Below are 26,082 nucleotides of genomic sequence, written 5' to 3'. Positions count from 1 at the left end.
TCGGTTAGATGGCCAGTTATAATGTATTATATGTTTTGTGTCTTCAAAGCAACAGTATGCAGTGAGAGATCAAATATGCTCGGACATTTGAAGAATGACTTTGTGAATAGTTTAAGATTTGTGATTTGTTATTTCAGAGGTATGGAGAGAACACCATTGGGAGTTGTGAGCACATCACTATTTTATGGGCGCAAACGACCAGATAATGACGTAGTGGTATGTGTTCCTCCAGAAGACAGTGATGATTCCTTATTGGAATCTGATAGTGACAGTGATATATTACGTAAGGAAATTCAAGGTAAAAAGAGCAGAAACATTATAATACCCGAAAGTGACAGTGAGGATGAAGATCACAATATTGAAAGACAAATACATGAATCAAGCCAACCATCAACTACCAAGAGCAATCCCATTAGCTTAAGAATGCCGAAACGCAGAAAGATAGTTTTAGAAACAAATTATTCGGACCCTGACGATGTTCTTCAAACTTCCCAAAGCAAATCTTAGAGCAGACCGACCAGTCACCCTGAGTGCAAATGAGAGCTCCTCTTTGGTTAGGCGATATGATAACCTCACCTAAAATATTCACACCATTAGAGTATTTTTGGCTGTTTTTTGGGAACAAAATACTTGAACTGACAGTGGAAGAAAGTAATAGATATTCTGTTCAGAAAAATTCTAATAAAAATTTCAATTTGTTTCTGAATTAGAAATATGGCTAGGAATTGTGCTTTACATGTCTATTGTGAAACTCAGCTCCACAAGGATGTATTGGCATGGTAATTACCAGATTTCTAAGGTAGCAGACTGTATGACAACCAACAGATTTGAGGAAATCAAATCTAACCTTCATTTTTCAGATAATTTAGAAAATAGCAATCAAAGTGAAAATTATGATCGCCTACAGAAGGTTAGGCCATTTTTGGAACATTTCATTTCTAACTGCAGAGTTCTACCTAAATGCGAAAAGTATTTGATTGATGAACAGATTATACCTTTTATAGGTAGGAGTGGGCTAAAGCAATACAATCCAAAAAATCCCAAGAAATGGGGTTACTAGATGTTGGTACTTTGTGATGTGAAAGGGCTCATATATAATATGGAGCTCTACTCTGGGAAAGATGAACATCCTCCCGATTTACTAAATATCGGGGCAAGTGGTAATGTTGTGCTTCGACTGGCAATTGTAATTCCTCGAGGTGAAAGCTGTAAGGTGTTTTAAGACAACTGGTTTTGCAGCCTCGCTCTTCAAAGTGAGCTGGCAGAGTTGAAGATATGGAGCTTAGGAACTGTTCGGCAAAACCGTTTAAAGGACTGTGTTCTCAAAAGGGGCACTGATATGAAGAAATGTGGGCGAGGTTCGGCGGATGAGTTGCGATGTAATGTGGACAATGTTGAGCCTTCAGCCACTAAGTGGTATGATAACAGGAATGTAACATTACTCAACAATTTTGCAGTTGTTCCTGTACGTAGAGTGAAACGATACTATAGGAAACAGAAGAAAGAAATTGAAATTGAGTGCCCAAACAGTGTTGGTGAATATAACACATTCATGGGTGGTGTTGACTTGGTGGACTCTGTGATGGACCATTATTAGATCGAAGAAATCGTATCAACGCATATTCTTTCATGTTTTGGATTGGGTGTGTGTATATGCATGGTTCCTGTACAGAAGGAATAAAAGTGAACACAGCCATGAGCTGTCTTTACTCGAGTTCAAAACTGAGATTTCCCTAGGCCTAATGAAGGAAAGCAAGTCTGAATTCACTAATCGAAAACCTGGATGACCTAGTTTGAAGTCTCTTGAGGGCCATTATAGTGAGAATAATAATAATAATAATAATAATAATAATAATAATAATAATAATAATAATAATAATAATAATAATAATAATAATAATAATAATAATAATACGAAGAAGAAGAAGAAGAAGAAGAAGAAGAAGAAGACCTGCAGCACTCATCCCAATTTCAGATGTCCGTCTTGAACAAGTGGGACACTTTTCCATCTACGACACGAAGAAAGGAAGGTGCAAGAAGCCAAACTGTAAAGGCATACCTAAACTAAAGTGTACCGAGCTCGATAGCTGCAGTCGCTTAAGTGCGGCCAGTATCCAGTAAACGGGAGATAGTGGGTTCGAGTCCCACTGTCGGCAGCCCTGAAGATGGTTTTCCGTGGTTTCCCATTTTCACACCAGGCAGATGCCGGGGCTGTACCTTAATTAAGGCCACGGCTGATTCCTTCCACTTCCTAGGCCTTTCCTATCCCATCGTCGCAATAAGACCTATCTGTGTCGGTGCGACGTAAAGCAAAAAAAAAAAAAACTAAAGTGTAAGTGTGATGTGTACTTACCAGTATGCCTAACACCTACATCCAACTGTTTCTTGGATTTCCATACATGCTTGTAAGGGACACAAAGTGACAATGAGTTGTATTCATTCATATTTGTTGCCACCATTGCATGTTGTTAATTTGAGGCAACATAACTATTTAATTATTTTTCTCAGTTTTAGATGCCATTTTTCAAAAAGGACAACATTCCATGTATAATTTTTATATTCACTTTCATAAATAAATTCATGCAATAAAAGGATATACAGTAGAACCTCGATAATTCGAAATCGGTTAATTCAAAATCCCGCCTAATTCGAAGAAGCTCTCGTTCCCGGAAACATGAGATACAGTTTTGCATGTTTTTTCAATTGTTTAATTCGAAACGGATAATTCGTAATTCGAAGTACAATGTCGGCCCCATTATCGAAATTCAGACTTTTAATTCGAAACTGCCTTTACATTTTAAAACAATAGTATGTTACAGAGTAATTTCAACTCGAAATTTATCCGCTCCGCTTCATAACAGGCGTTCCGGAACGTGGAGGGGTACTTTCCGCACTTACACTCACTTCGGTGCGTCTACAGTGCGCTTCATGATTGCTAAGATGAATGAAATCGGAATTCTTTTGTATTCAACCTTTTAAAGAACGCCGTAATATCACGCAACAAGCAGTGTGCGGGAAAACAGAATCCGCAAACACTGACAATGCCGACAGTTGACGAAAAATCGTGGCTCATATAATAAATTCGTAGGCACCGAACAATATTGTCATTGCCGGTAAAACTGCATTGCTTTATTTCAATGCGAGCCCAAACGGTCTTATGGTTTTAAAGGAGAAATTGCCAGCCGGGAAATCGTACAAGGGTGAGGGATGGGGGTCTTAGCAAAGAGAAAATGCACGTGAGCGCGAGATACTTTATCGCCACGTCATAGGAAAGTTCCATAAGCTACGTTTTCAGGGCGTCGGGCTCTTTCCATGCCAATACAAAACATCTAAAAATGCAAACAGTACAGAAATCCAAAAAGATAATGCATTTGCACAGGGGAACCGGCAAAATTTATTCTTGTCTTTGAATTGTGCGATTTTTTTTTTCTTTCGTTGCGTGAGGTTATGTTTGTCAGTGATTTATCCAAGTGCATTATTTGAACAGTGTAAATGCACCTTGTTGGATACATTTCGGAAATAGTTTTTTCCATGGCATTTGAAAGGTTTAAACTGTGAATCGAGAGGTGATTGCATGCATTAATGGGTCTTAGAATACTTTGTGACGCGGCAAGTGTTTACATTTCTGAAGTACGAGAGAAGTGCCATGGCGGGAAATCGTACAAGTATAGTGTCATAGAAAAGTTCGATTTTAAGGGCATCGGGTACTTTCTGTGTAAATACAAGGCATCTAAAATGCATACAGTATAGTAATCCAATTAATAAAGCACTTGCACATGGGAGCCAGCATAGATTTCTCCTCGTCTTTGAATCGTGCTTTTTTTTTTTTTTTCCTCCTTTCGTTGCGAGAGGTTATGTTTACCAGTGAGAAATCCGAGTGCATTATTTGAATACTGTAAATGCACATTTTTGGATAAATTTTGGAAATATTTCTTTTTTCATGGCATTTGAAAGGTATAAACTGTGAATCAAGGTTAACTGCATGCAGTAACGGGCCTTAGAATATTTAGTAACGCGGCAAGGGTTGATACTTCTCAATTGCGAATTGGCGGTTAATTCGAAATCACGTAATTCGAAGTCCGATTTTTGAGTCCCAACGACTTCGAATTAACGAGGTTTTACTGTATTATGTAACATGGTTACATTGGCACCCAACAGAAGTTTATTTAGATTATGATATTCATTTAAATGATCGTCATCTCAAGTTTGATCAATATTTTTTGTAAAGTAATATAATTCAAATTAATGTGTAAATGTGCTGGGGGATCAATATATGCCAATATAATATTTATTCATTTTGGCAAAATAAGTTTCAAATTAAATAACACTGCCATTAATTTCAATTTATATTTTAACCCCTTAGTGATGCGCAGTATCTGAGTGTGGTGATTCAGGTGTGATCACTAAGAAAATGGAGCAATCCCTTTAAACATTCAATGTTACAACAGTTTAGCTCAGATTACTTTCCAGCATTTGCAGTAGACTCAAGAGAATATAGTTTATATTCATTGACTTCCGCCCTTATAGTCGGCTAATAGAGAAGAGAAGTAACATATTTTATACAGAATAAAAGTGACGTTCTTGTATTTGCATGGATTGTTTCACAATGCAATAAAAACTAGGGTAATCATTGCCTTGTAAACATTAAGCGGAAGAACTGGAAACAACATTTCAAAGTTCATTTAGCACAAATCCAGGATAATGGGAAGATTAGTTCATGAGAAAGAGTGCATGAACTTTGGCGTGTTTCATCATTCATTTCCTTGGTCATGCGCACCATGTGTCCTTATGTGTCCATTCTCACTTCAGTCACCTCAGTCTGGTGTAGTGCTGTTATCGTCTGATTTATTCAAACTTAACTACGTCTTCACTTTCAGTCAAACTGCGCTGTGCCATGCTTCCTCACCACGCAATATTGTATCTCAGAGTGACAGTGAGCCAAATAATTATGAATCGTAAGAGGTTTCAAGGCGTTGAAAGAATTATAGGAATCTTCACCAGATCGTCATTATACATATCATGGAAAAAAGGTGATTTATACTATCAATCTACATAAGCAAACTTCTTATAATACATGCATACGCTAGAATGCAGCAGAAACTTAACTCTATATGTCCTCAAGCAGAAAGAGATCAGAAAATTTCAAACACTATATTCCCCCTGTGGGAGGGGGCGGCAGAATAAAACCCATGATATCCCCCGCCTCTCGTAAGAGATGACTGAAAGGGGTCCCAGGGAGTGTGGGTTGGCGACTAACCTCTATTGGTGGAAAAAATATCTAATTCCCTCCATGAGAACTTGAAATTTCCATAAGGGGCCCTTAGCCGAGTCCTGGCATTGCTTCCACTTACTTGTGCCAGGCTCCTCACTTTCACATATCGATGGCCTAGATTGAATACCTCGTATCTCACAAAGTTCTTCCTATCCATTATTTCCCTTAAGACTGGTCACGCCTCTCAGCCACATTTGGATTCGCAGCCCATCAGAACAATGTTCGTTGGGTTTATTTTCCTATGCTGATACGTAAAGGAAAATGAACCTTATAAAAATTATACTCTAGGATTTAGTAAATACGTCACGCAGGCATACTTTCCTATAGTACGGTACGGTAAGGTTCATTTTCCTTCACACGTCGGCATAGGAATAAAGAACACAGCGAACATTGTTTGGATGGACTGCATATCCAAGTGGCTGGGAGGCGTAACCAGTCTTAAGGGAAATAATGGATAGGAAGAACTTTGTGAGATACGAGGTTTTCATTCTAGGCCATCGATATCCTTTCCGACCTCTCTTGGTCAACCCTTGTTCTTTTCCAACCCCGACGCTATTAGAGCATTGAAGGGCAAAGGAGCCTTTCATTTTCATGCCCTTCATGGCCCTTGCCTTTCTTTGGCCGATATCTTTATTTTTATAAGTGTCAGATCCCTTCCATTTTTTTTTCTCTGTTTAAGTGTTTTATAGATGATGGTTGCCTAGTTGTATCTTCTCTTAAAACAACCATCACCACCACCACCTTCAAACTCTATAGAATGAAAAGGGCTGATTCATATACAGAAGGAGGGCAGAGATCTTTGGCTTCTGAGATATACCATTTCCATCTAGACAACTTTAAAACTTTACAGGCTAGAACAAAATTAAATTAGGCCTGCAGGGTCTATACCACTCATGGAGGTTGACAGCATGTGAAGAAAAGGAAGTCTATATGACGTATGGAGGTTAGCGTCAAGGGGTTAATAAATAGGTCGCCATACGACAAGTGTAATTAGTGTAAGAGATCGGATAAATTAAGATTCTACGTAAGTGCATGCTAAAAACTTTTCAATACCTACTTCAAACCAAAAAAAAAAATTACTGAACGCATAGACATGGTAATGAAATATTTTACAAGTTCAAGTCAAAATGCTTTTAAGGATGTGATCTAATTTGACAGATAAATTTAAAAAATTGCACAACATTTCATTATTAAAACATTGAACATATTGTCCAAGAATTTGCAAACAAAAATTCCATTCTCTACTGAGGAAGTAAAATAAAATTTCTTTTGGATGTTTAACTTGATGATGAATCCAGATCAATCAACTCATTTTCTTGAACCTCGCTGTCTTCACCTTCCAGACCTTCTGCACCTCCTTCCTCTGACAGCTCATCCCAGTGGTCATCAGAATCGGTGTTCATAGGTAAATCTGCTATACTTCCCTCGTCTGAAGAGGCTGTAAAGTCAAGAGAATTTTGTTCAGGTACATTTCATATTCAAATCAAATCACCTTTAATTCAATGATGAACACAGTGAAACCTCGTTAGCGCATTCCTCATTAATTAATATGTTTTCCCGCTTAGCACGTCATAAATTTGAAGTCCCGATTCTCATCGTATCAAATCTATATAAAGATACCTCAGTTAAGGCATCATGAATTTTCGCGATTACCACTTAGTACGATCACATTTTTCCTAGCCCTGAAAATGTTATTTGTCATCCCTCGTGAAACAAATTGATTTCCAACTCGGGTAAGATCCATCGCCAAAGTTGCGTGGTTACGGAAAATGGCCTTAAATTCCTGGACTTCACAGAATAAGTTGCATGTTCGGAGAGCAAGCCGTTAGCCTCAGAAATGTTCAGTTTTGCTTGCCGGTTAGCTTATTTGTGCTTGTATTTTGCATTCCATTCAGAAGTTAGAAATTTATTTTGCATCGAGTGGTACAGTGAAGTGTAGCGAATATTTGTCACACGATACGGTAGCCTATATCTGGATTAGAAACATATCGAACCTATCGAATCACAAATTTTCGCTATGTAGCTTACTATGAGTACAATCACATTTTCCCTAGCCCTGAAAATGTTACTTGTCATCCCTTGTGAAATAAACGGTGATTTACAACTCGGATAAGAGCTGTTGCCACAGTTGCACGATTAGCGAAAAATGAGCCTATTTGTGCTTTTATTTCGCATTTCATCCAGAAGTTAGAAATTTATTTTGTGTTGAGTGGTACAGTGAAGTTTTATCGTATGATACAGTAGCCTATATCTGGATTACGAACATAATTGTGAAATTGAATAGGGTGCTGCATATTAGTCTTGTGATAGCCTAGTTATGGATATGAAAAAAGTCATGAAATTCCTTTCTAATGAAGCCAAACTTAAAATCTTTCAGAAAGTGGACTGGTATCCGCATGGTGTTCACATCTCTGAGCACGCAGAAATCGCAAATGTTGAACTCGCACCTTCGAATTTCGACTCGATCACTCAAGTTGGTCGAAGTTTCGTTTGATTCAAATTGGTGGCCAAAGTCATTCCTGCCAGTCGCACATGGCCGAGTGTAACCTCCAATTCACTGTCAAAGAGTGTGACGAGAGAAATAAAAATAAAAGGCTTGAACTAACATTTGTTTTAGAAAGAGTGTGATCTGCAATAATACTTGTATATTTTTATTGGCCCCCATGCATAAGTTTTCATATTTGTTTGGTGGTTTTCACACCTTTCATTGCACTTGTTTTTTTTATAAGCCCCAGCAGAAAAGGTTTTCATATTTATTCTATCGTGTTTTTCACACCTTTTAATACTTTGCTCTCATCTTTATAAATGGTATATACACTTTTCACTGTGCCCGCAGATACAAGACGTAAAATGCCCTCATATCGGAAAAAAAATCGTGTTTCTATATCCTTGTTGGATACTTTTATTTGTGTATTCAGTAGTACATTTTCTCGCTTAACACATTCATTTTTGTTGTCCCCTGCAGAAGCGTCTTAACGAGGTTTTACTGTATAATATTTTACAGTGAGGAAAACAACAAAGCAGCTGGGAAGAAATGTAGGGATATTTCTAAGCAGCATCATATGATTGGAAATTCAGATTATTATAAATAAAACTTTTCGTTAACCAAATGGATAGGTATTTAATAATAATAATAATTGTACCGGGCGGTACACCTCTACACCGTTTATTTAAAAGTTGCGCCAGTTGAAACTCCTCTTCTGGAGGAAGGTTGAACTTTATCTATTCTATTAATTCTCTACTTTCTCAGAAGATGTCACTACCTGGAAATTTTTGAGTTTGTGAACTGTGTCATTTTTGATGTGTTTTTGTTTCGCTTGAAGTAAGAAGTGTGAACTTTCTCTTCTAGAGGACACTACTGAAGAATTACACTAGTGCAACCTAGTGCGAAATCAAAGAACTATTTTGTTGGAGAAATTTTTATTTCAAGAGTTTGTTCTTTGTTAAATTTCTTTCTGTCATGGTTTAAGTTGGCTGTATACCCCTCTTTTTCCCCTTATTTTGGATCTAGCCAATCCCGAATTTCTTTAATTAATTTTCCACCAATAATGTGTTTCTTCTTCCTCTATGTAGGGGTTTCGTTTCCCTAGCCAATAAAAACTTTGAGGGAGGGTGTTTTATTTCCCCTAACGCCTAGAATCTTCCGCGAGAGGATATAAACTGCTGATTTTGGGGTCTCCGGGCCACTTCTGTTCCATCTTTCAGTGTATTAAGTACATAGCAGGAGGCGGGAAGCGCCTCTTTCTTCTTCAGCCGTTCAACACCAGGTAATGGCCTATTAATATCTTCTTTTCTTGCTAGGTCGGCAGTTTAACTCTCGCGGCGGGTTCGAAGCGTTTTCCATCATGTAACCTTTTCCTAAAATGTAACTACTCTTTTCTTCTATTCTCTTGTAAAGCTACATTATGGGATAGAGAGCGCTAACCCTCTCGAGTTCCCACTCACATCGTCTTGAGGTGAACTTATTTTTCTCAACCAATTCTCCCGTAATGTAATGTAAATTGCCTTTAAGTCACCTCTGTAGTATGGGATTAGCCCTTGTATTAACAGCCTAGTGCCAAGTAGGTCTTAAGCAAAGTGTATTAGGAGTGCAAGTTCGCCTCCTCTCAAGTTGTATTTTAGAGGTCATGTATTAATCTTTTCTCACCTAATAGACCTCAGTAGGTTGGGTATTTTACCCCTGTGTATATGTCCTTTGAGGACAACTTGAAAGTTGAGTTTGGTGTGGCCTGGGAGAGGCTTAACTTTAAGAGCGAGTGGCTCTTTTCTAAAACTGAGAGTTGTATGCCTCGAGGAGGCTTTGCTGTGTAATTTGGAGCAAGGGCTCCAGGGTTTGAGTGGGGTCTTCTGCCCCTTTTGTTGAAATTGGTATATCGTAAAGTTGAGCTAGTTGCTCAAGAATTGTGTTTTCAGGGCTCGAAGCCCAAATTCTTTAATCCCTGTAATTGTACATTTCAAGTTGTATTTCGGCTACTAAGTACCTGTTCTATTTGTTGTTACCTAATTTTGAAAAGAAAATATAACCTAGTTAAATTTTAAATTAATTTTACATTAACTTTGATTCCGTAGTTTGAAACCCATTCACGCCCGCACCTTCTTTCACCTCTACCTACCACGGATATCTCGGTAACAAGTGGTAGCAGAGCGTGGTTGAATGGGTCTCAATTTTGCCCCTCTTGACGGTCAAACATTGCTTTAATTCAAACTCTAACCATTTTCTCAGTTGCTGGCATTTGTGAGTTTTTCAAATTCGTTCTGTCATCATGCCCGGCCCTCGCGATGTTCTCCTTCTTAACTATTTGCGCAAGGAGGAGTTGATATATGAATTGACTATCAGAAATGTTCAATCTGGAGGCACGGTTGCAATAGATACTAACAAGCTTAGAGAGTCCCTTGATTTGCCCATTTCCATCCCCAATTTGGGAGAGAAAGAAATTGATGATTCTCTTTCCACGATCGTCGAAAATATTACTGGGCTAGCATCTGTAGTTAGTTTTTTTGATGAAAACGATCCGTCTCCTAATCAAATTAAGCGTGTGCAAGGCAGGCTGTATCACTTTGCAAATAGAGTTAATGATCTGTTGTCTCTAAAGGTGAATGACGTTCAGAGGAAGGACGCTAATACACTCCTTGAAACTATTTCTGAATTGTCTAATAAGGTCACTCAATTGCTAACCGGCGAAGTTCCTCCCAAAACTGATCAACCCGCCACAGTGAATGTAGGTAGTGATGAAGTGCCTCCTCAGGGAGAAGTCAATAGGATAACCGTGGCTGCTCAAACTATCTCTGCCCCATCGAACAACGAATCTGAACACCGTGCATCGTTGAGTAACATCCGCTCTGAATTAACTTCTTTGCCCTTGAAACCTTTAACGACTATGACACCTGGGTTCAGCAGCTTGCCTCATCCATTGGCAATGTTGCTTAGAGGTATCTCTAAGTTTTCCGTCAACACCACCAGTGACGTAATTTCATTTTTAAGATTTCTAGTGGAATTTCAGGATCATGCTCTTGTTTTTTCTCTTTCGCCATGTCAAATTTTGCAAATTATCTATCCGTATGCTATTGGTATTCTCTCTGATAAAATCGTAAGAGCCATTGCCGAGCAATCATCTATTGAGGATTTCCATGCCCATTTGCTAGCTAACTTCATCCCGGCTAGGGCCAGGTCCTCCCTGATTCAGAAGTACTATTACCGTGTACAGCGCTTGGATGAAAACTTGGCTGATTTCATACAAGATATCAAATTCTACACTAGGGTGTTTGCTCTGCACTTTCCTGAAGATCAGATTGTGCAGGCTATTGTAGAAGGTATTTCGCCATCCTACAGGTCATATTTGTGTTTCGCGGCGTGCCCGCAAACGTTCTCGGAACTTGAAGCATTGGCAGTCTCAGCGGAAGGAGTTAGATACGCCGATTCTTTGCGTCTCGCGAAAGAACCCCCGCCTTCCTTTAGTAACACTCGGCCTCCACCTCGCCGACCAGTCAATCCCCGTAAATGTTATGCTTGCGGGTCGCCTGAACATCTGCGGAATAAGTGTCCTCTGATCAAGTCAAGTGGGACAAGGAATGGAGCCGGGTCATCACAAGGCTGTTTTAAGTGCGGGGCCTTCTCACATATCGCCAAGAATTGCCCAAACTCAAATAGCACCCCCTCCTGCTCAACTTCTGGTGCAAATTCCACCTATGCCAATAATAAAAAGTGACTAGCGGCTTCGGCTGAGTCGACTAATTCTGCTTTCCAAGGCTCAGCCCCGGGCAAAAACGTCGAGAATTCAGGGAATGAGCAATCTTCAAATTCTTTTTTTGAATGCCCCAGAGAGTGTCTTAGGATTGCGGCGGATACCCCCGCACCTGTTCCTTTTCTTAAGATTGAGTTAAATAACGAGCCTATAACAGCTCTATTAGATTCAGGCAGTGTTTGTTCCATTATTTCGGCTGTATGGTACTCGAAATTGAAATCTGTTTGTAACCTACCTGTCTATGACTCTTCTCGTATTCAATATGTTTCGGCTAATTCATCTCCATTAGAAATTCTTGGTTCCGTACTGGTCAAAATTCGTATTTTTAAATTTACCTGGAAAATTAAACTGTTCGTGGCTAAACACTTGTCTTGCCCCATCATACTGGGAGCGGACTTCATTTCTCACACTGGTCTTGTGCTCGATCTCCAGTCTAGGTCGTGCACATTCAAATTTGTTTCTAGTTGTAAAATACCACTATTAAAGTGTAATTCTGTGTCGTGTTCTTCTATTTCGCCTACCCAGGATGAGATGTTGTTAGACCTTAGACATCTACCTGAGGAGCAGGCTGATAGTATTCGCAAACTGTGTCAGTCGTTTCCCGAGGTGTTCTCTGATTCTCTTGGTGTTACTGACCTTATTGAATACAAAATTGAGGTCACGGATTCAATTCCTGTTCGCTTTCCACCGTATAGGCTATCTCCACCTAAAATGAAGGCTCTGAAAGAAATCATCGATCAAATGTTGAAGGATGGTATTATTAGGCCCTCTAAGTCAGCGTATTCTTCGCCTATTTTTCTAGTCCCGAAACCCCAAGGAGGCTTCAGGCCTGTCATTGATTACAGGGCTCTCAATCGGAAGGTGGTGTTGCAATCTGTGCCCCTTCCCGACCTTCATTCTTGCTTTTCATGGTTTCGTAAGGCCAAGTTCTTCACCATCTTGGACTTGAATCAGGCCTATAATCAAATTCCCCTTGCCGAAGAGTCTAAACATCTTACAGCGTTTGCCACGGACTGGAATTTATATGAATACAACCGCGTGCCTTTCGGGCTCCCCACGGGGGCAGCTGTGCTCACTAGGCTACTAGATAGGGTCTTTTCCGACATCAAATTTGAGTACTTATATCACTACTTGGATGATGTCGTCGTATTTTCAGAGACTTTTGAAGAGCATCTAGATCATCTGCGAGAAGTTCTCGATCGCCTTCGTAAGGCGGGGTTAACTGTTAAGTTGTCCAAGGTTGCCTTCGCTAAGCCCTCTATGTCTTTCCTTGGGCATATTGTGTCACCTGATGGTGTAGCTGTCGATCATTCTAGAACACAGGCCATCCGTGATTTTAAACCTCCCAAGGACATTAAAGGTATCGCCAGATTCATTGGTATGGTGAATTTCTTCAGAAAGTTCATTCCTAACTTTGCTAATAGAGCGGCGCCCTTAAACCTTCTTCGTAGGAAAGGCATCAAATTCGAGTGGGGACCTTCTCAACAAGCCGCTTTTGAAGATCTGAAATTAGCTCTCTGTAATGCCCCTGTACTTGCTATGCCTGATTTCTCGAAGAAATTCATCGTCCAAACCGACGCATCGTCGTCAGCAGTAGCCGCAGTTCTTCTTCAAGAGACTGAACTAGGGAGGCGACCCATCGCCTATGCGTCTAGGACATTGTCAGCTCAAGAAGCAAAGTACTCCATATATGAGCTTGAAGGTTTGGCAGTCTTATTCGCCTTAGAAAAGTTCCGTCTCTATCTGGAACATGTCAAATTCGACCTGGAGACAGATAACCAAGCCTTAAGCTGGGTCTTAGGTAGGCCACGTCGTACTGGTCGTATAGCCCGTTGGGCTATCCGTATTTCTGCCTTCCAATTCGATGTCAGGCATATCAGAGGTACTGAAAATGTGGTTGCTGATGGACTCAGCCGTATGTTTTCAAACGACGTTGAGAACCATGAACCGGTCGACCGTTCATCACCTCCCGAGTCCACACTATTTGATGTTAATGCCATTTTAACTGATACCCCCATGCTCTTTAGGGATATCGAGATAACGTGAAGATCCGACGCTGGCTCCGATAATGGAAACCCTTTCTTCTGGGGAGCATGTCGTCCCTTATGTTCTGAGGAATGGTGTTTTATGTTGCCCTTCGAGGCATGACAAGATGATGAAAGTTGTCGTTCCAGCTGTTCTCGTGCCTATGATCTTCAAATACTATCATGAGACCCCATTGGGGGGGCATCTTGGAATCTTTAAAACCCGTGAAAAGATTCGTGAAAGGTTCATCTGGAAAGGTATGGACGGTGAAATTCGTGAACTTGTAAAAGCCTGTAAATCTTGTTTGCTTAGTAAACCAACCATGTCCACTAAGGTAGGCCTTTTGTCTTCTCATCAAGCATCGCGCCCCATGGAACGCCTGTATATTGATTATGTAGGACCCTTCCCCCAGTCGAAGGGAAATGCCAACAAATTTATCCTTGTATGTGTAGATGGTTTTACTAGATTTTCCTGGTTATTTCCGACTAAGCTGGCTACCGCTCAGTCCACCATTACCTGCTTAAATTCTATTTTTGCTTCTTTTGGTCCGTGTCAATATATTGTATCTGATAATGCTAAGGCTTTTACATCTAATTTATTTCGTAAATTCTGTTTTGACTTATCAATATCTCATGTAACTACTTCTGCTTATTACCCGCAACCATCTCTGGCTGAACGAGTTAACCGTAATCTCAGGTCCGCTCTCATTGCTTATCATCATGAAGATCCTTCCAGGTGGGACACGTCCCTGCATTGGTTAGCTTTTGCTTTGAATTCGGCGGTTCATGAATCTCACAAGTTTACTCCAGCTTCTTTGATGTTCAAGTTTGTTCCCAACTCGCCGCTCTCTAACCTCTGGTCTCTGAGTGACATTCTGCCCGAGACAATAGACCCGGACAACATTAAAGATCTTTGGAAGAAGGCTAAAGCCAATCTTAAAGTGTCTCATGAAAAGGTTAGGGAAAGGTATGATCGTGGACGGAGACCCACCCCTTTGAAGGTAGGTGACCAGGTTATGGTCAAAAATTTTGTTCCCGCGGGCAAGCTTGCCCCCAGATTTCATGGGCCTTGTATCATTCTCGATTTTCTTACGCCGGTTACTTTATTGTTAAGTAATCCAGCCACCGAGAGGATATTTAGAGTTCACCTGTCCCAGGTGAAACCGGTGTAATTTCTGTGTTAACTTGCTTCATATTATTTTGAAAGGATATGAAGGTTATATTTTTTTTTTGAGTTTTACTTTTAAGGCATTCTGCACTACCTATAATATTTTGTTTCAGATGTAAGCTTTTTGTAAAACCTGTCCCGACCCGTTAAACTGCCATTCTGTCCTTGCCACGGCCATTACCACGCTCCCGTCTCCTGCTCCACCTTACACTGTGGCTTCATAATGTTTAATGCAATGGGTATCTACACGCCGCTGGCCCCTCAACCTCTCCATAATGCCTGTACCCTCAATGAAGACGATGGTCCAATACAATTCTGCCGCCTAGCTTTAATGTTTCAGTGCCCCCGCAGCCGCGCAGCGCCGTGCAACAACTGGGGAGGGGGATGGGCCCCCTCCTCTCCAGCGAGGCCGACATGTGCACGGCAAGCCGGAGCTCTCCTCCCGGCCAAGGCGGATGTGCGGCGCACGACCTGCTACTGGCCCGCAGCCTGTATATGTTCACCGCGGGCGCGGCGTGCTTCTACACCTCTGCTCCCCTCATAGTGCGGGCGAGCGGTATCTCAGGGTACTTGAGGGGTCCGAGCGGCCTCCGTTGGACGCAAGCTGCAACGGCCGGTCCGGCCATTCAACTCAATCTACATCAACTACATGGACAGTCACCATAAGCAATAACTACAATTGGGAATTCAACTACAATATTTGGTGGACATTGCAAAATTTTTCTTCACCTTTAAGTATTAAAAGTTTATCTTCAGAAATTCAAATTCTACAAACATAAAGACTTTCATTCACCTGCAACAACAACATTTTGAAACTGAATTAAGAAATCTTGTAAATGCTTCTGCTATCTATCTTCGTATCAACATCATTACTTGGACTTTGTTTCAAACTGATTTCATGTGTCACCCCTGGAGGATCTTTTGGGGGGGGAGGTCTGTACCGGGCGGTACACCTCTACACCGTTTATTTAAAAGTTGCGCCAGTTGAAACTCCTCTTCTGGAGGAAGGTTGAACTTTATCTATTCTATTAATTCTCTACTTTCTCAGAAGATGTCACTACCTGGAAATTTTTGAGTTTGTGAACTGTGTCATTTTTGATGTGTTTTTGTTTCGCTTGAAGTAAGAAGTGTGAACTTTCTCTTCTAGAGGACACTACTGAAGAATTACACTAGTGCAACCTAGTGCGAAATCAAAGAACTATTTTGTTGGAGAAATTTTTATTTCAAGAGTTTGTTCTTTGTTAAATTTCTTTCTGTCATGGTTTAAGTTGGCTGTATACCCCTCTTTTTCCCCTTATTTTGGATCTAGCCAATCCCGAATTTCTTTAATTAATTTTCCACCAATAATGTGTTTCTTCTTCCTCTATGTAGGGGTTTCGTTTCCCTAGCCAATAAAAACTTTGAGGGAGGGTGTTTTATTTCCCCTAACGCCTAGAATCTTCCGCGAGAGGATATAAACTGCTGATTTTGGGGTCTCCGGGCCACTTCTGTTCCATCTTTCAGTGTATTAAGTACATAGCAGGAGGCGGGAAGCGCCTCTTTCTTCTTCAGCCGTTCAACACCAGGTAATGGCCTATTAATATCTTCTTTTCTTGCTAGGTCGGCAGTTTAACTCTCGCGGCGGGTTCGAAGCGTTTTCCATCATGTAACCTTTTCCTAAAATGTAACTACTCTTTTCTTCTATTCTCTTGTAAAGCTACATTATGGGATAGAGAGCGCTAACCCTCTCGAGTTCCCACTCACATCGTCTTGAGGTGAACTTATTTTTCTCAACCAATTCTCCCGTAATGTAATGTAAATTGCCTTTAAGTCACCTCTGTAGTATGGGATTAGCCCTTGTATTAACAGCCTAGTGCCAAGTAGGTCTTAAGCAAAGTGTATTAGGAGTGCAAGTTCGCCTCCTCTCAAGTTGTATTTTAGAGGTCATGTATTAATCTTTTCTCACCTAATAGACCTCAGTAGGTTGGGTATTTTACCCCTGTGTATATGTCCTTTGAGGACAACTTGAAAGTTGAGTTTGGTGTGGCCTGGGAGAGGCTTAACTTTAAGAGCGAGTGGCTCTTTTCTAAAACTGAGAGTTGTATGCCTCGAGGAGGCTTTGCTGTGTAATTTGGAGCAAGGGCTCCAGGGTTTGAGTGGGGTCTTCTGCCCCTTTTGTTGAAATTGGTATATCGTAAAGTTGAGCTAGTTGCTCAAGAATTGTGTTTTCAGGGCTCGAAGCCCAAATTCTTTAATCCCTGTAATTGTACATTTCAAGTTGTATTTCGGCTACTAAGTACCTGTTCTATTTGTTGTTACCTAATTTTGAAAAGAAAATATAACCTAGTTAAATTTTAAATTAATTTTACATTAACTTTGATTCCGTAGTTTGAAACCCATTCACGCCCGCACCTTCTTTCACCTCTACCTACCACGGATATCTCGGTAACAATAATAATAATAATAATAATAATAATAACAACAACAACAACAATAATTAGGGGGCGTATTTTTTGGTAATACCGATACACACAACTTTTTTCATATTTTCCTTCTTGCCTACATATGACCTTCTAGGTACACAAGAACTTCGCTTATCTGGCCCTCATTAATACCAATCTCCGGTTTATCTGGATAGAAAATAATAAAAATTTATTTTTACTTGTACAGTATTTCTTTTACGGCGTCGACTCTTCTTGAATGTCTTTTCCGCCAAGGATAGGTAAGGACAAGAATTGGAAGTAATTCGTTCACGGTCTATCAAAGGTACCGTCCCGGCGTTCGCCTGGAAGTGAGAATGGGAACAATGACTCATGGAGAGGATACAATGCAGCTGGATAAACTGATGGCCTATTCAGAATCCTTGACTGAAACCACACCGGCAGAACTGTTGTTAGTAAAACATCTTCGTGATCGTGCTGCATGCAAACGCTATACAAATGTAAAACAGAAAAACTCACATTATTTTAGTGCATAAAACAGAGTCGTAAATGTACGAAAAGTGTTCTGATATTTTTTGTACAACTGAAAAAAAAGTATTACTGTTCAACTTGTGTTAATAGATTATATAACATGTACCTAATGTATCTGTTTTTTAGTTTTCCGGATTATCCGGATTTTTTATAATCCGGATCAGTTCTGGTCCCACTTAATCACGATAAACAAGGTTCTTGTGTACTTAAAAGTATTGTATTTTAGCAAAATGACCTTGCGAAATCTGATTTAATGCACGAATTGCACAAATAATCATGACATATACCCCACTTGATATGAAAAATGTGAAATAGTATCGGAAAAGCTCTCCAATAAACGTTTAAATGCTGCTGAGAACGTGACTATTGTATTTCCTTCTCATTTGCTTGATAGCGCTATATATTCTCTACAAAAATGCACACAAAGCAATGCGCACTGTGTATCGGAAATGTGTATTCAGTTCCACAATCTCTAAGGCAATCGATAAAAATCTACAGTAAAACCTCGTTAATTCGAAGTCGTGATTTCAAATTAACCGCCAATTCGCAATTCAGAAGTACCAACCCTTGCCGCGTTACAAAATATTCTAAGGCCCGTTACTGCATCCAGTTAACCTTGATTCACAGTTTATACCTTTCAAATGCCATGAAAAAGAACTATTTCCAAAATGTATCCAAGAAGGTGCATTTACAGTATTCAAATAATGCACTCGGATATCTCACTGGCAAACATAACCTCACGCAACGAAATGAAGAAAGAAAAAAAGCATGATTCAAAGACGAGGAGAAATCTACGCTGGCCCCCATGTAAAAGTGCTTTATTAATTGGATTACTATACTGTATGCATTTTAGATGTCTTGTATTTACACAGAAAGTACCCGATGCCCTTAAAATCAAACTTTTCTATGACTATCCTTGTACGATTTCCCGCCATGGCACTTCTCTCGTACTTCAGAAATGTAAACACTTGCCGCGTCACAAAGTATTATAAGACCCATTAATACATGCAATCACCTTGATTCACAGTTTAAACCTCTCAAATGCCATGGAAAAAACATTCCGAAATGTATCCAACAAGATGCATTTACAATGTTCAAATAATGCACTTGGATAAATCACTGACAAACATAACCTCACGCAACGAAAGATAAAAATCACACAATTCAAAGATGAGGAATGATGCCGGTTCCCCTGTGAAAATGCATTATTTTTTGGATTTCTGTACTGTTCGCATTTTTAGATGCTTTGTACTGGCATGGAAAGTGATTAAAACATTGTGGCTTATCGAACTTTCCTATGACGAGGGGATAAAGTTTCTCACTTCCATGTGCATTGCAACGCACTACTACGACCCCCACCCCCACCCTTGTACGATTCCCCGGCTGGCACTTTCTCCTTTAAAACCATAAGACTGTTTGGGCTCGCATTAAAATAAAGCAATGCAGTTTCACCGGCAATGACAATATTGTACGGTGCCTACGAATTTATTATATGAGCCAAGTTTTTTCGTCAACTGTCGGCATCGCTAGTGTTCGCGGATTCTGTTTTTCCGCACACTGCCTGTTGCGTGATATTACGGAGTTCCTTAAAAGGTTGAATACAAAAGAATCCCGATTTCATTCAACTTAGCAATCATGAAGCGTACTATAGACCCATCGAAGTGAGTGTAAGTGCGAAAAGCTACCCCTCCACGTTCTGGAACGCGCGTTCTGTTATGACGTGGAGCGGATAAATTTCGAGTTGAAATTACTCTGTAACATACTATTGTTTTAAAATGTAAAGGCAGTTTCGAATTAAAAGTCTGAATTTCGGTAATGGGTCCGACATTGTACTTCGAATTACGAATTATCCGTATTTCGAATTAAACAATTTAAATAACATGCAAAACTGTATCTCATGTTTCCGGGAACGAGAGCTTCTTCGAATTAGGCGGGATTTTGAATTAACTGATTTTGAATTATCGAGGTTCTACTGTATATCTGTTATCGATCACAGCAAATGGTGTCGTGGTCGTAGATATACAGTGCACATTATACTCTCTGACAGTGCATGGCAGTGAGAGTTTGCTGCTTATGAACCTTTATGGGCAAATGTCGCATTTAAGTATAAAAATGCTGAAAATTAAAATCACGACAATTTTTTCAAGGGATGAGGAATGCAACACGTGCGAAAAACGCAGCAGGGAATCAGAAACACAATGAACATAATTCTAAACGGCAAATAACAATCGGCGGTACTCAACACATCGCAAAGAAGTTGAAGAGTGATAGACAGCAATTTGTAATAGATACATTCATTCATTTATTTATTCACTCATGCAAGCTAACATTCCTCTTGAGAAATTGGATAATCCTGGCATGAGGAAGTGGATGAATAAAAAGGAAAGATAAATAATACTGCCTTTATTGTGAAACATGTTGGTATTAGTAGGCCTATTGCAAATTAATTGTCTGGTTGAGTAGTAATAATGTTACTGTTTTTACATCCCTCTTTCTAGTTTTACGGTTTTCGGAGGCGCCGAGATGCTGGAATGGTCCCGCAGTCGTTCTTTTACGTGTCAGTGACATGGGGTTGACTATTTGAGCACCTTCAAATACCACCGGACTGAGCCAGGATCTAATCTGCCAACTTGGGCTCAGAAAGCAAGCGCCTTAACCGTCTGAGCTACTCATCTCGGACCGGGGAGTACCAGCATATCTATGAACATATTCCGGGGCTATATGGCTTTGAAAAATGTAGTGAAAGCATGTGTGATTGAGGAGAAGAAAGAAGAAATTTGAATTTGCATCCAAGTGTTCGCAAGCATTATGGTTTCCGACATCTAATGTGGACAGCAAGAGGGGTTTCTCTGCTTACACAAAGATACCTTCTTACTGTCGCACAACTCTGCATGCTGATAATGTTGAGACTATATGTAGTTTATTCTTTGGAGACAAGTGATTCAATGTGTAAAAAAGTTAGGCAATGTATAAATTCATATTACAGGCCAGATCACCTAACTTCATTTCAAGGTATCAGTGATTTATACATTCATTTCTATAAAAATTTGTATATTTGGTTGTTCTAAGATCTAATAACAAGAATACATTATAAGAGTTCACTTTAAAACCCCTTATCACAAAATTAGTTAGATTTACCTGATACTATAAGGAAGACTTCACAGAAAACATCGATCAGTATGACGATTTATTTCATAAAATACCTACGAAATAGTCTCACCCAGACGTCACCACGAAATAGTCTTACCCAGACGTCATCACGTAGTTGCTCTAGGGAGCCGGTGTTACTTGCTCTGCTCGGGATGGCTGTTTGTCACGTGACAAGAGAGCAGCAGTCAGGCGGGTTGCATACCGTGGCCATATTGTGCTTGCGCCACTGGCCTTCAATACATACTACGTCATGCACTTCCCTTAATTCTTCCCCTACCTGCTCGCTAAGCTGCTCTCATTTCTCGAGAGCGGGAAGCAAACTGGCTCCGAAAGCATTTTGCTCTTGATTGACGATGCCTGGTCTCACCTATAACACTGACATCAACTGATTTATTTCACCAAAAAAATAAGGCCCTTAATAATAATAATAATAATAATAATAATAATAATAATAATAATAATAATAATAATAATTTTTACACCCCATACTTACTCTTATAGTTTTTGGAAATGCTAAGGTGCTGGAATTTTGTCCTGCAGGAGTTCTTCAACATGCCAATAAATCTACCAACACAAGACGGATGTATTCGAGCACCTTCAAATACCACCAGACAGAGCCGGGTTGAACATAGGTAGAGTTGAGACCGTGATGGATAAGAGTGAGTGTACAAGTTACTTTAGAGATGATACTGAAGCAAATAAAAATGGGAAACCGATGTACTACTGCAACAATAAAGTGCAAGATTATTTCACTGCTCAGCACGTGGTCACAGCACGACTTATTCACTGGTGTGGGAGAAAACCAGTGCTCAGCATGAATTTGGTATGTACAATGTGCTATACTGAAATCACTATAGCTCAACAGTTTTGGCACAACAGTTTTGGCACATATGCACACACATTTTTGGTAATCTAATTGGAGCAGGTACATCACAAAATAGTTCCCTTTTTACAGTAGAACCTCGATTATACATTCCCCGAAACTATGTTTTCCCGTATTATTCATTCAAATGACATTGTCCCGCGAGCATCCTAATTAAATCATGTTGTAAAAATTCTGCATTATTTGTTCCTCGAAGAAATGATTTCTCGGATCAACTGTACAGAAATTTCAGTCCCATCAACGCTAAATCCTCGATCACGCATTTTTCAAGAAACTGTATCTCATGAAAGGACGGCTACAGCATACTTATGGATCATGATGTTAACGTCCCGTTATGCGGTAATTTGAGGAAGTAATCTACTATACCGGAAAAGTGATCGGCGGTGAACTTGCATAAGGGACCATCTTAGCATCGCATTTGGATGGTATTGTTTAGAGAATCCTCGGAAATCATAAAGCAGTGTGTGTCCACAACAATTGGAAGGAAATATAGCACAGCTCTACTTGAAGGCGGAACGAGTTTCTCCAAATATTCGTACTTGCAAAACGTCTACATTATGACCAGGGTTAAATGTTTATTTTTATACTTTTTTCACGTGTATCACCGAACAGGTTTTCGGCACTTCCCTCAGGGCACTGTATAGTCACTGGCTTTCAGGCAGGAATCGAAACTGCTCCTTCTTAAGCAGCACAAATTTAGCATTTCAATATTATCGTATACGATTATGTTATCGAGACCAGACAAATGATGCACCTTAGGCCACTATTAGCCGTGGGCGACTAGTGGCGCAACTAGTTGCTCTGGCGAGTCACGGACCAATGGATCAAATGGAGCCTATTAGCCGCGGGCGACTAGTGGCGCAACTGAGCAACTAGTTGCCGGCCGTCATCTGAGCCGGCAACTGCTCTGGCGACTTTTAGTTGCTCAACTGCGTGACGGGGCATTGCAGTAAATGTAGCCTATTAGCCGTGGGCGACTAGTGGCGCAACTAGTCGCCCGATGTACCGCCCTGCGCATACGAAAATGTCACTCAAGTTCGTGTTTTCACACCAGCTTGACGTAATGCTGACGATGGAACGCAATTGAGTCAGCGATCCACCTAACCATTATCTTTCCTCATTACCTTGTTTGGTCTCGTGCTGTGGTAGAGTGAATATATTACTTATTGTTATAGTTTATTTATTGAACATGGAGACATCAAATAAAGTACAACAGCAAATGAAGGAGATGGCAACATTATTTGAAAGTGAAATAAATACTGAAGACCATTTTTGAGGTAGAATGAAAACCAGTCATTTGGGATTCCAAAACTGAAGCTTACACTGACAAAATAAAAACACTGAATTCTTCGAACAGCATTTTAAAGAACTTTATTCCAGAATTCGGAGCAAAACCCGTAGGCGAGAAGAATACTCTAGGTGAGTATTATAATTTTTTTTGCTAGTGGCTTTACGTCGCACCGACACAGATACGTCTTATGGAGACAAGGGGATAGGAAAGGGTCAATAGTTGGAAGGAAGCGGCCGTGGCCTTTATTAAGGTACAGCCCCAGAATTTGCCTGGTGTGAAAATGGGAAACCACAGAAAACCATCTTCAGGGCTGCCGGCAGTGTTATTCGAACCCACTATCTCCCGGATGCAAGCTCAAAGCTGCGTGCTCCTAACCGCACAGCCAACTCACCTGATGTGTGAGTGTTATAAAACGTTAACTACTCTTATATGGAAATACTATGTAATGCACATATAAATTCTATAATCGTTTACATTTACAAGTACCATTGATCCATTATATGGCTCTATTAGTGAATTGCAGCTCAAATGGGAAACACTTGTTTAGACCTATGTCGTTTTCCGTTATTTCTTCTTTTATGTGGCCAAGCAGTTCGCAAAATGATGACTTTGACATGCGCAGGAAATTGAAAAATTTACTATCATCATCATTTAGATCGTCAAACAATGTATAATATAATCCTCTAGTCAGCCAAGAAACAAATATAGGATGTTTCCGCACTTTCCTAACCCTTTGGTTTTTCTTTTTTAATAGAAGATCAAGAAGAAGTTCTTCGTAGGACACCATTATCTCAACTGACTATTCCCCGGTATGAACCGAGCAAGTATTCACAAGTTGCGCCACTGATCGCCCGGTACTTAAATCCACTGGCAATAGTTGCGCCACTAGTCGCCCACGGCTAATAGCAGCCTTACATACATAAAGCCATGGGAGGTTTTGGGATTCCCTATTGCTGTTTTGGTCCTAATATAAGACTGGGAATTTCATGTTTTTGTGTTAAAATATTATAAAAATCGCAGTCGTTTTACTTGCGCACGTCACATTTAAAAACTTTGTATAATTTCGCACTCATACTGACTTGTACAGCAAGCGCACTTTCCAGCTGAGCTCAAGGTCACAAATAACCGTAATTTCGGAAGTGTTAATGATATTTCTTCTCTTTCCAATTTGATTGTGATTAGTGATGGGCAGAACTGAATACAATGCATTCAAGAACTTGAGAACCGATACTTACATTCGAAACCATATTCTCGAGTTCAACATAACCTTAAGTCGATGTAGGCCTAATTTACGCGGTACAATATTTCCATCAACTGACTACAAACACTATACCGGTGACCAAATTACAATGGAAGATAAGAAAAAAGAAGGGATTTCGCCATCATGTTGGACGCTTTTGTACCTAATGAGCTTTATTTTATTAGGTTAGAGGCTTAAAAACTACTTGCGGTCAATTGTTGTTCAGCTTAGCGTTACGGGTATTAGATTTTTCGAAGAGTTTGGCTGATCAAAGTTGCTGAACTGAAAGAAGTTTTCAGAGGAAACTGACGTAGCTTCTCTGGTAAAACTGAATGTAAAGTTTCGAGATTTTAAAGTCGCATACTGGTAATTAATCTTTGAAGCCGGCCCCACGGTCTAACTTGCCTGCCTCTCACCCGGAGGGCCCGGGTTTGATTCCCGGTCAGGTCAGGCAATTTTACCTGGATATGAGGGTTGGTTCCAGGTTCACTTGATTCTACGATTACCTTTAATTGAGGAGCTATGTAATGGTGAGGTAGCGACCCTGGTCTAGAGCCAGAAATAACAACCGAGAGGATTCGTCACACTGACCGTGCGTCACCACGTAATCTGCAGGCCTTCGGACCGAGCATCAGTAGCTTGGCAGGCGGAAGGCCCATTGAGGCCGTAGTTTTGTTTGGTTTAGGGGTGTTTGTAAGATGATTATACATAATTCATTTTTGTGATGTTTAGCCAAATTGGTGATGGTTCATTCGTTCCCGGATTTTCCGTTTTCCCGTGTTGTATGTTTTTTTTTTCCTGTGGTCCCTCCAAAAATGGGGAATCGAGGTTCCACTGTATCATGTGAGTAGACATACCACAGGCACCCGCTGTGCAAGCACTCATGGTTCAACATCACCCACCTCGCTTTCACTTATAGGATTCATTTCTGGCACATCATCATCATCATCATCCTTCAACAAATTAACATTGGAATCAAGATCACTATCATTCAAATTATTGCAACTGTTATCCTGTTTGTTAGGTCATCAGCCTGAAGGCTGGTTCGATCCTCAAATTGTACTACCCAAGGTTATGCAGTTCTACAAGAACCGATGGTGGCACCAAAATGAGGCATACTAGACAGGATGAGGAGCAAGGAAGTTTTCCCTTGCTTTCCTCACTGGGCCAGAAAGTGTCATTGCAGCACAACCAGCCCTATGCGTAGCACCTGTTTTAACACTCAAATGCACTAGACATGTTCTGAAGGTCATTACTCAGCACCATCCATAATTCAACAGCTTCGATACTGTCACAGGCATTAACGAGAATGGGACTTCGGTGGAAGCTACATTTTGCTCCAGCCTGTACCAAGAGACAGATTAAAAAGTACTGCATCCATCATGAAATGGCAACAGGTGGAACAGTAAAGGCAATTAATTTCATTATTAGGCCCGTATTGATGGATATGACTATTTTCTTAATGAAAGTTTTATTGACTACCTAATCAATACAATATTTTTAAAAATTAAAAAGAAAAAAATAGAAAATATATATTAAAAAAGGTACAATATCAAAAAGGAAAAATAAATCTTTCATTAAGAAAATAAAGTTTAACACAGAACTATAACACCAATTTTAAATTTAGGAAAACTTTTAAAAATTGTACAGGATTTCGACGGATTTTCGAAGGACATCTGCAGTGATCTAAAGGTCACTAGACTACCAGGAACACACCTCATACATATAATAAAACTGTAAGTGGTGAAATACAGTTGTTTCATGGGTGGGTAGCTGCCTCTGTGGATCAGTTGGTGGAGTGTCGGCCTCCGGATCCCAAGATAGCGGGTTCAAACCTGGCAGAGGTAGTCAGATTTTTGAA

General features: G+C 40.1%; 1 protein-coding gene across 1 annotated transcript in view; it reads right to left on the bottom strand.

Annotated features, from left to right (window-relative positions):
* Nucleotides 1-5,858: 5,858 nt before the first annotated feature.
* Nucleotides 5,859-26,082, bottom strand: part of LOC136877619 (WD repeat-containing protein 43) — a 161,308-nt gene continuing 141,084 nt past the window's right edge. The window contains exon 10 of the mRNA XM_067151797.2: nucleotides 5,859-6,710. Within this exon, the coding sequence (XP_067007898.2) occupies nucleotides 6,550-6,710 (161 nt within the window). The 3' untranslated portion in view covers nucleotides 5,859-6,549. The remainder of the gene's footprint in view (nucleotides 6,711-26,082) is intronic.

The sequence above is a fragment of the Anabrus simplex genome, chromosome 7 (assembly GCF_040414725.1).
Source record: "Anabrus simplex isolate iqAnaSimp1 chromosome 7, ASM4041472v1, whole genome shotgun sequence".
Classification (NCBI taxonomy): Eukaryota; Metazoa; Arthropoda; class Insecta; order Orthoptera; family Tettigoniidae; genus Anabrus; species Anabrus simplex.
This window is presented reverse-complemented; position numbering and strand designations above follow the sequence as displayed.